Consider the following 10,958-nt stretch of genomic DNA (forward strand, 5'->3'; position numbering starts at 1 on the left):
GGTCAGAAGCCGAGCACAGGCGTTCTGAACCACCTGTAGACGGTTCAGGGAGGTTCTGCTCAGACACGTGAAAAGAGAGTTACAGTAGTCTAAGCGTGAGGAGATGAAGGTGTGGAGAACTGTCTCAAGTTCAGAGCGGGACACAATGGGACTCAGCTTAGCAATGTTCCTGAGATGGAAGAAGGAAGAGAACTGACATGAGAATCCAGGGTGAGAGCTGGGTCAAAGGTCATGCCAAGATTCCTGACAGAAGGTTTGGTGTGGAAAGCAAGCTGACCAAGAGAGTCTCTGACTTTGGGAACCAGCTTGTCTGGGGCACAGATGAGGATCTCAGTCTTATCTTCATTCAGCTGTAGAAAGCTCCCAGCCATCCAGGCTTTGATAGAGTCTAAGCAGGTGTGTAACAGCTGCAGCTTAGACATCTCATGGGGCTTAAAGGAGATGTACGGTTGGATGTCATTTGCATAAAGATGGTAGGAGATTCCTTTGAAGGAGCTCAGGATGTGCTGAAGAGGAAGCAGATAGAGGAGGAAGAGCTGAGGCCCCAGCACAGAACCTTGTGGGACACCGCGGGTAAGAGAGGTGGTGGAGGACCTAAACTTGGAGACGGCCACAGAAAAGGAGCACTCAGAGAGATAAGAGGAGAACCACTCCAGAGCAGATCCTGATAGGCCTACCCAGTGTCTCAGCCTCTCCAGTAGCAGGTGATGGTCAACAGTGTCAAAGGCTGCAGTCAGGTCCAGCAGGACCAGAACAGAACAGTCCCCTGCATCACTGTGATTCAGAAGGTCATTAGAGACCCTAAGAAGAGCTGTTTCAGTAGAATGAGCTCTACGAAAACCTGACTGGAAGCAATCATAGATGTTCTGTTCATCAAGAGCAGCTGTGAGTTGTTTAGCCACAACCTTTTCCAAGATCTTGGAGATGAACGGAAGTTTAGAGATGGGTCTGACGCTGCTATGAAGAGAGGGGTCAAGACTCGTTTTTTAAAGAAGCGGGTGGATTACAGCGTTCTTAAAGTAAGCAGGGACCTGACCAGAAACCAGAGAAGCATTGATTATAGAGAGCACACTGGGACCAATGGACTGAAAATCACTTTTAAACAAAGATGAGGGTAATATGTCGAGGGGGCATGCAGAGGTCTTCATAGAGTTAACTAGTTTGGTTAACTCAGGCAAAGAAACAGGAGCAAAGCTATCTAGGATGATGGGCCTGGTTGGAGTCGGGAGAGGCAGCGATAAGGCTGAAGGAGAGATGCTAGATCTAACCTAATTGACTCTGTCCACAAAGAAAGACAGAAAGTTCTCACAGTCTGCAACAGAGTGGATGGAGGCTGTAGGAGAGGCAGGAGAGACGATGCTGCTGATGGTGTTAAACAGCACCTTTGGGTTCCCTTTGCTCTGGCACACCAGGTTGGAGAAAAAGGAAACCCTAGCTTCTCTGACTGCAGAGTTAAAGGATGTCAGAAGATCCTTTAGGTGCAGCAGATGGACGTGGAGATGGGTTTTCTTCCACAAACGCTCAATTTTTCTGCATTGGCGCTTCAGGCTGCGAAGGCTGTCATTAAACCAGGGAGTAGGGTTCACTGCAGGAACTGATCTGGTTCTGACAGGACAGATGTTGTCCAGAATGGAGAGGCAGCGCTCGTTAAACTGAGAAGTTAAGGAATCTGGGTCGGTATCAGAAGAACAGGGTGGATCAAAAGCAGCAGAAAAATTGCTAGCTGTGCTCTCATTAAGAAAACGAGAACTAACCATAGTGCGAGCAGGAGGTGGGGACGCAGAAACTGACAAGTTAAAGAAAATGCAATGGTGATCTGAAATATAGACGTCCTCAGGACAAACACTGTCAGCATTTAGACTCAGGGTAAAAACAAGGTATAGAGTGTGCCCCCTGGTGTGTGTGGGGCCAGAAACATGCTGGGTAAAGCCGAAGGTGTCCATGAGGCTGGAGAAATTCATGGCAAAGTGATCAGAGGGATCATCAACGTGGATGTTAAAGTCACCCACAATCACCAGTCTGGACAGCTTCACAGTGGAGGTTTGAAAGTCACTAAACTCCTGAAGGAAAGAGCTGTTTGGACCAGGTGGACGATAGACCACAGCACAGTAGAACGGGTTCTTACGCCCGACTTTAATCAGCTGCAGTTCAAAGGAAGCAATCCTTCCTTTGAACTGCTAGGCCTCCACCACAACCAGAACCCCGAGGCTGGCTAAGAAAAGAATAACCACTTGGGCAAAGTTCAATCAGAGCAGAATAATCAGATGTTTGCTGCCAAACTTCAGTCAGAAACAGAAAATCCAGGTTTTTAGACAGAATTAGATCATTGAGCAGGAAGATCTTATTGTTAACAGAGCGGGTATTTAATAGAGCCATTCTGAGTGAGGTGGAGGAATCAGAAACTACAGAAACAGCTGGAGTTAGTGGACGTAAATTAGCAGAGTTAGATCCACGGTGTTAATAAAAACCACTTATGGAGGGAACAGGAGGAGAAACCAAGACCCCACCGGGTACCACTCATCGCCACTGCAAATAGGAAAAAGAGGCTACAGTTTGCACAAGCTCACCAAAATTGGACAGTTGACGACTGGAAAAATGTTGTCTGGTCTGGTGAGTCTCGATTTTTGTTGAGACATTCAAATGGTAGAGTCAGAATTTGGTGTAAACAGAATGAGAACATGGATCCATCATGTCTTGTTACCACTGTACAGGCTGGTGGTGTAATGGTGTGGGGGATGTCTTCTTGGCACACTTTAGGCCCCTTAGTGCTAATTGGGCATGGTTTAAATGCCACGGGCTACCTGAGCATTGTTTCTGACCATGTCCATCCCTTCATGACCACCATGTACCCATCCTCTGATGGCTACTTCCAGCAGGATAATGCACCATGTCATAAAGCTCCAGTCATTTCTTATTGGTTTCTTGAACATGACGATGAGTTGACTGTACTACAACGGCCCCCACAGTCACCAGATCTTAACCCGATAGAGCATCTTTGGGATGTGGTGGAACAGGAGCTTCGTGCCCTGGATGTGCATCCCACACATCTCCATCAGCTGCAAGATGCTGTCCTGTCAACATGGGCCAACATTTCTAAAGGATGCTTTCAGCACCCTGTTGAATCAACGCCACATAGAATTAAGGCAGTTCTGAAGGTGAAAGGGGGTCAAACACCGTATTAGTGTGGTGCTCCTAACAATCCTTCAGGTGAGTGTATAGATGACAGACAGACAGACAGACATGACACATTTATAGAATGTTGATCCATTATTTTCATGTCATGTTTTACTGTTTCATCATATTAGTGTAGAAACGGTTACGTTACAACCTAAAAAACATTTTCAACGCATAATGTGTGGTGAATATTTTAAATAAATCAAAGTATAGTCTGTTAATAAGTTATTTCCGACCACTGAGGAACAAATGAGAACCCTGTCACACTCAACGACTTGACCAGATCTTCAAGTTCAGATATGACATAACCATTCTCCCCGTCAACGTTTTAAAATTCTTGGTGAGGCACAAATTCTGAGTCATAAGAAGAACAAGAACAGTGTTTGGCATAAAACAAACAACTGAATTATGTCAGAGACCATCCCTTACGTGACTTCTGAAAGAACAAGGTGGTGCTTAGTGGGAGTGGCAGAAAGACTGGAGAGACTGGACACAAGCAGGTATATCCTCTTCATGGTGGAGGACTACATTAACAACAGCAGCTGACATTCATTTCTTAAAGATGGAGCTGCATTTGCCCTTGTGGAGTTGGTGCTGACACCACAAACAAAGACGGAGACATTTGGACACAAGGAAACCTTGCTGGAATTGTAGTCCTCATCTTCATCATGGTGTTCTGGATTATTCTACCCATCACATTGTTTCTGGTATCCTTCATAGGAACATGGAGCGTGTAAGTTTATCATTTTTACGTTCTAAAATGTGACAAACTTTGTTTCACATTGTGAGACAAGTGGATAATTAGCTGACAGTGTTTCTTGTTAAATCAGAATTATAAACACATAAAACACTGATGGTGTGACAGTTGGGAGCCTCGAAGTATGTGACCAGGCTGGCTTTTTGGCTGCAGGGTGTGCTCTCTGGAAAGTGAGATATCATTTGCGTCACTATAGGTGGTTTCTTTTTGTTTTGACTTTCTGTCATGTTGGGATTCCCAGTGGTAAATCTGTTGTTGTCTTTAGTTGTCAAGCCTGCTTTTATTTTGAAATGGAAAACTCCATTCTAAAGGTTAAACTAGATTAAAGTTTACATTTTAACGCTAGATTTTTATTTTATTTCTGCACTTTTCATTTTCAGATATGGTCTGGCCTTGTCCAACAATCACGTGTGTCCTCTCAGCGACTGGTGAGTTTTGTCTCATCTTTGAAATGGGTTTTATTTTGAAAAATATCTCAACACTATCTCTCTGTTATTTCAGGAGTGGTGCTACCCGCTGCAGAGAGAACGCGACCCAAAGCTGTTGCTTCACTCCCACAATCAGGTAAATGGTGTGATGGCAGGAGTCATTTTCCAATTACATGAATCAAACAGTAAATAATCAAGCAAATCCTGTGATTCCAGTTCAAGTGGAATGTTTGCACCAGAGAGCTCACTGTTCTCAGCCACGCTCAACGCCGGATCCTTTCTGTGTGAGTTCTCCTGTGAATCATCAAGCCCATCACTCACGCTGTCTGCTTCCAAGTGTCAAATCAGCTGTGATTTCTTGTTTTAGTTCTGCTGTTCTGCATTTTTCATCACGCTCATGTGCTGGAAAAACAAACGTGCCACTCCATGTTGAGCAAATTTGCTCTGGCCTTTGGAGTGGTGTCTGCCTTCGGGTCATTCGCAGCAGGAAACTGCAATGTGAGTTTCTGACTGTTATGTGCAAAATGATTTGTTTTTGACCCGGATTAAACCTTACTCTGTAGTATAAACAGAAATAAATGTTACAAACAGGTCAGTTTTCATTGCCCTCGCAGCAAAAAAAAAGAGTGTCACTGTTTATTTTATGTTTCCTTCAACATTGCAGAGTGAAAGTTATCAGATCAGTTTGCAACATTTACAATTGGTCCCACTTTTTCCTCAACAAAAATAATTTATATCTATAAAAAACCTTATTTCATCTCCAGAAGACCTAACATTTTATCTTTGCATGCATACACAGATCTGATAATAACTATGTCCTCTCCCTGTCCAGGCAGGCACCCTGACCCTCCTGCACTTCCTCGGAGCTGGGGTCAGTTTCGTGTGCGTCTCCTTCTACGCCGTCCTGCTCACGGAACTGACGAGGAAGTGTGATCTGACAGGACATGAGAAGGTTCTCTACCCGCTGAGATTCATCTCTACAGTGATTCAAATCTTTGCGACGATCTTCTGTATCCTTTCAGAAAAGCTCATGCCTTCCAGGAGTGGACTTGAGTCTCTCGGCGTTTTACAGTTCTGTGATTCTGCTGCTCTGTTTACTAAGTGGGACTGACCACAAAAAACAAAGATAGTGTAATAATTTACCCTGATTAATATTTAACAGCTGTCATTGTTTACTTTTCCCTTCTATAGTCACAAATCAGCTTTAAAGGTAGAATATGAGATGTTTTTGTTGCTGTTCAACCAAACTTTTTTGAAAATACCAAATCCAAAAGTCCAACCCCCTTTTTTTAAGCTCCGCCCCCTTAGCTGAGCATCCAGAACACAGGACCTTGCAATGCTTATTCCAGAGGGTTCCGTTTTACATTTGAACCCATTGCTGGCACCTTTTCTGCCATTGTTTCTAATGTAATGCACATGGTTAAGCCTGGTTTATGCTTCTGAGTCTGTGTCGGTACGGAGACACGCAACGCCACTATCCATCGTTGGGAGGGCTCTTCAACAGGCATGCACGATCGGACGGAGTCAAGCCTACTTTTCTAATCATCGGTCGAACGAGACGGAGAGTGCAAGCTAGTGATTGGTCAGGACGGCACTTCTTTTAAATTTGTCATCAGCTCCGCCGTTGCACGCTCAAAAAATTAAGAGACGATTAAATAATACTTTGCGGAAAAACTCTAAAAATTTGAACGCTTTATTCACCCGTGATTGAAGGAGCATAAATATATGCAGCAAGAGTTTTATTCGTGGATGGAAATGACAGGAAACGTGGGTTTAGAGGTGGCGAGCGCGTGATCAGGAGGTGAAGGAGGGACATATTTCTCCCGTTAAAAAGTCTCTGAAATACAAAAAAACACAATATAAATACACCATCTTGGATGGGACACATGACAGGGTACCCCAGAACAACGCTACACCCTCTCGTGTCCTGGCCAGGAATTGCTTTTCAACACTCCCCAGGTGACGTGAAGTCAGAAGGCAAAACGTGTGTGTGTGTGTGTGTTCCTCGTGGAGCTGACGCAGAAGCATAAACTAGGCTTTAGAATATCAGGGAGCTAAGGGAAGCCTGGCTCCCCTAAAAGGGTAATAATCTCCCCTCAAAAACCGTCAAATGACACACCAAGTAGTGATGTGTCTGTCGCGAACGAACCGGCTCTAAGAGCCGGCTCTTTGAAGTGAACGACGTGAGCCGGCTCGTCATTGGGAGCCCCCCCCCCCCCCCCCCCTTGGTCAAAGCTACAGGTGACCAAACAACATGTGTAACTGCGTGTCCAGACTGTCCACACACAGAGCAGTAGGGGCGGGGAAGAGGGAGGATCAGACTCAGACACACAGCAGGGCACATGCGGGTGGAGGGAGACGAGAGGGAATGAGGTGGAAGAAAAAGGCATGCAAGAGTGAGGAGAGTGCGACGAAGACGGTGAGAAAATGAACAACAGCAGTCGGAAAGTGGAGATTTCTTAGTGTTCAGTTAATAAATCCATAGAAATGATAAATATTTGATATATAGCATTTTTTTACATTAGTAAATCATTTTACACATAGTTTTGCATTATTTTGATTATAAATGTACTCTACGCAACAGAAAATCTGAGGAGCCACTTGGGAGTCGAAAGAGCCGGCTCTTTTTGGTGAGCTGAGCCTAAAGAACCAGCTCAGACCCCCCTCCCCCATTTTACAGAGTTTGGACAGATACTCCCCCAGGAGTTCCCCAAGGAGCCTGTGTTATTCGAACCCTGGTAACGCAGCTCCGTAACTGTAGAGCTATTTAGTATGCTAGCTAATATGATGTGGCATTTTTATGGTGAAAAAGGAGGCAATACAGCGGCTCAGGTCCACCGAGAATCTGGGCAACCTCCACGAATAACAGGTCAGAACTTCTGGAACCGGCCCCAAACCTTCTCTCACTCACACAGCTTCTCACAACACAACAAACTGAGAGAGAGCTCTGCCAGCCAGCAGAGGCTTCTCATAAGGCAAGAACTGCTCCATCATATCTCCTACTGCGGTTTTAAGTTAAGAGTGGATTTATAAATTAAGGCAATTGGCCTTGGTTAATATAAATTAAAGGCCCATTTGTGTATTTTTCCAACTGTTGATGCATATATCCTTTAACTCAATGACCCTCAGATGCTTTTTTCTACATCCAGAACAATTCTTTTTACAACCAACTGTCTGCTGTGTTTGAGTGGATGCTGACGATGAACATGGAGCTGTTTGAGCTCAGTTACATCGTAGAGTTCTCCTTCTTCTCCTCCTTCATGCTTTCAAACCTGCTTAGCAGACGAGAAGAGGAGAAGCCCCTGATGATGACCTGATGCAAGGTTTCCAGGGTTCTGCAGGAACGCACGGGCAGTGACGATGGACTGACGCAAAACTGGCTGGTTCTTTGTTTTGTTTTTTCAGCATCTGCTGGGACAGATTTTGACCTGATGCTGTTGGATTACTTCCCCCTCGCAGCATTTATTTTTCTTAGATGATACGTTTAAAAAGAGCAGAACAAATCACACAGATAGTCTTTTTAATTACATAAAGAACAAAGAGCCTTTCTAGTTGTGTTCAAAGGATTTGGTTTGTACATTTTCTGTGCAATAACCTTTTATTGGATGTCAGCACATCATCTAGTATTAAATCATTTAGAATTGTTGCCTCTTAAAGTGGTTTACCATGTCTCTGTGCATAATTGCATAAGCTTAAGTGGGTGACTGGCGAGTGTTATTGCACTGATTGTTGGACAGGAGGGTGGGAACTTTAAAATAATACTTCTGGTGGTAAACCGGATCCTGTTTGGCCAGATGATTAGAACCAAAGGACACCATGGAGTCAGTTTGTTCTTTCAACGTCATCAGTTTTATTGACTGAGTCAGCACGTCTGTACGTTCAAATGACTTCATTTTTTAATCATCCGACTACAATGCAAACTGTTACTGTTTTCAGAGCTCACACATGGTTCAAGATTTTTTTCTGCTCATTCTGTGGTTACAGAAATAATGTGCATCAGGTGAGTGTTTGTAATGTAACTGTATACATAATTTCTTACGAACACAAACGTTTTTCCCAGCATGGTTAAAAGAGTTTGGATCAAGAATATTTTTACATCTGCAGAATGAGATGCTTTTGTACAAGATTGGCTAAAAGCTAACCTTCTGGCATCTAAAAGCTAAGGAGATGACCGCTGCTACAACAACGCTGGTCCCAAACTGAACTATGATGCCTTCATTAAAATAAAACGGCTATTTCAAGCTTCAGCCATTAGCTTAAAGTTATTTCACTGTTTAGGCTTCTTGCATTTTTATTGTTTAGACCAGAGGTTCCCAACCTTTTTTCCTTGTGAACACCCTTGCCTGTGTCCAAGGTAAGCCAGGACCCCCATCCATACAATAAAAGTGATTAATTACAAACTACAAGGACACACAGAGTTGTAACTTATACAGAGATTCAATTATACTAATGGATGTGTTGTTGGGATTTTATAAATGTAATTTTGCAAAGAATATCTTGGTAAGCTCCATGGACATAATTGAAACTTTGTTTTGGGGGGGCACAAACCCCAGATTGGGAACCACTGATTTAGACACTTGATTTTTATTTATATTTGAAAGAAAATGTATTTATTGCAGTTAATTGGTCATCATCGTTGTAAATTTGAATGCATTTCATGTCCTGCTCATCTGAAAATTGTTAGAAGGGGAAAAAGTTTAACAACAATTTTAACAAAATAAGAAATGTTATAATCAAGAATGGTAAACAGTGGTGTGAAAAGCTGGTATGCACTGTATGTGACGCATAGTGGCGCCATGTTGGAGAGAGCACCAAAGGGATCATGGAAAAATATTTTTAGACCTGTCTTGTCTCGGTAGCACTTTACCTTACCTTTATTACTGTTACTTAGTGCATCATTAAGCATTAATAAACAATGGATCCCTTTATTAACCTTTTTCAATATTAACTATTAAGTGTCCTTAAGGTTAGAGTAAAGGCCAGGGTGGATGTCTGCTTAGTAATGTATTACTTATTGTAAAGTGTTATCCGTGTAGACTGTCTATCTGAAAATTATAGAATTAATAACAGAAGTGTACCAGTGATCAGGCCTTGCAGTAGTTCTTTTTTAAAACACAGAGCAGTTTTGTTTACCTGTTTTGCTGCTACTTTCAGGCTGACGCTGAGGAAGTTTGAAGCCGCAAACAAAACGTAGCGGGAAAGCAGGTAAACAAAACTGCTCTGTGTTTTAAAAAAGAACTACAGCATGGAATTTGAGATACGACACAGCAAGAACGCAAAGAAAAATACGGACAACAAGGAACGAAAGTGATCAGGTCTGTATAATACTCCTTAATTTCTATAGAAATGACAAAATCTTACTTCAAAACAAGCAGCTTAAATCACAGTCCTGCACTCAGTCGATGTTTTAAATGTTGACATAATTTAATCTTGCAGTTTAATTTATATATTTGCACAGAAACTGCTTAGAGGCATTTAAACAAATAGATAAAATCATCGGCTTTACTTTTGTGGCTGCATATTTTCAAATAAATAAAAAAATGCATTCAATTTCTGAAAGTTAACACCTATGTAGTAACTATGTGTAGTTTTTACAGCTGATCTCTGGAAATATCCATCCAAATGCTGGTGAAAATAAATTAAATGATGCCCAGTTGTTGAAAAATATGGATGGCTTTGTAACCTTGACCTATAAAAACTGGGTCTAAAATAAATGGGAGCGGGCAAGTCTCTGGGCGATGCCATACTTTCTTCTATGGGAGCCCGCGAGGGACGTAATTTTCACTTTAGAGGTGGGGCGGGACACGGTGGGGGAAGAGGGGCATCTTTACGGTATGCTCTAATGGGAAACAGGCTTCAACACGAACGGTTGTTTTACGCTTGGTCCTAGAGCTCAACTAATGTCAATTTAATATAGCGTAATATTGTTTTTGGATGGTAAAAATTGCAGGGGTCAAAACTTGACTTTGGAAAAAGTGTGGGTGTGTGTGTGTGTGTGGGGGGGGGGGGGGCAAAATTACGTGGGAGGACATGTATTTACTGATTTTTAACAAATGGTTACAACTTTTACCAAATCATAAACATTTTACACATTTACCTCTTCATTCATAGCCAGTGATGAAAGGGAGCCTCATGTGCTTGTCATTTTGCTGGAGGTTGAACGATCTGCCAAAGTAGTCGTTCAATATTTGCGCTCCCTGGGCTTTTTGACCCTAATGACCTACTGTTGGTAAGGTCTTAACACAAAAATACCACTTGCTGCTTGCCGTGTGTTAGGTAATGACCCCTATCGCTAGGTAAAAAAGCTGTGGCGTTGATGTAGCTCATCACCATAAGCGTGTGAACGGATGAAAGTGAAAATGTAATTTGGAGTCCTCTCAGATGAGTGCTGTACAAGTGCAAGCCATTTATCGCTCTCAGCTATTATCTCGTTATCTGAAAAGCTTAAAAACTTCAGCCATTTTGTGTTTATGGCAGATGAGGAAAGAACTCCATGGGATGACTGTAGAAAGAGTGCAAGCATAGGGGAAAGGCACAAAGAGAGTGCAGCAGAAAAGGAAAGGACGTGCAGGAGACGCAGTTTCTCAGTTGGCCAGTGG

The 10,958-nt window shown here is 42.9% G+C and overlaps 1 protein-coding gene across 2 annotated transcripts; it reads left to right on the top strand.

Annotated features, from left to right (window-relative positions):
* Positions 1 to 788: 788 nt before the first annotated feature.
* Positions 789 to 9,296, top strand: si:dkey-228d14.5 (transmembrane protein 150A). 2 transcript variants are annotated; one of them, XM_015944377.3, is made up of 7 exons: positions 789 to 3,907; positions 4,312 to 4,359; positions 4,433 to 4,495; positions 4,576 to 4,643; positions 4,727 to 4,857; positions 5,196 to 5,369; positions 7,489 to 9,296. In XM_015944377.3, exons 1-7 carry the CDS (start codon positions 3,899 to 3,901, stop codon positions 7,674 to 7,676), a joined length of 681 nt encoding a protein of 226 aa, XP_015799863.3. In that variant the 5' UTR covers positions 789 to 3,898; the 3' UTR covers positions 7,677 to 9,296. The 2 variants fall into 2 exon arrangements, with proteins under 2 accessions (XP_015799863.3, XP_015799862.1); XM_015944376.3 differs by having other exon boundaries at positions 792 to 3,907; positions 5,192 to 5,369; positions 7,489 to 8,762.
* Positions 9,297 to 10,958: the final 1,662 nt, after the last annotated feature.

This window comes from Nothobranchius furzeri, chromosome 12 (assembly GCF_043380555.1).
Source record: "Nothobranchius furzeri strain GRZ-AD chromosome 12, NfurGRZ-RIMD1, whole genome shotgun sequence".
Classification (NCBI taxonomy): domain Eukaryota; kingdom Metazoa; phylum Chordata; class Actinopteri; order Cyprinodontiformes; family Nothobranchiidae; genus Nothobranchius; species Nothobranchius furzeri.

Coding starts and splice junctions, on each gene's coding strand:
- si:dkey-228d14.5 (XM_015944376.3), top strand. CDS start 3,843: ATGGTGTTCTGGATTATTCTACCCATCACATTGTTTCTGGTATCCTTC. Junction 4,644..4,726: donor CAACGCCGGATCCTTTCTGT/GTGAGTTCTCCT, acceptor TTCTTGTTTTAG/TTCTGCTGTTCTGCATTTTT. Junction 5,370..7,488: donor AATCTTTGCGACGATCTTCT/GTATCCTTTCAG, acceptor AATGACCCTCAG/ATGCTTTTTTCTACATCCAG.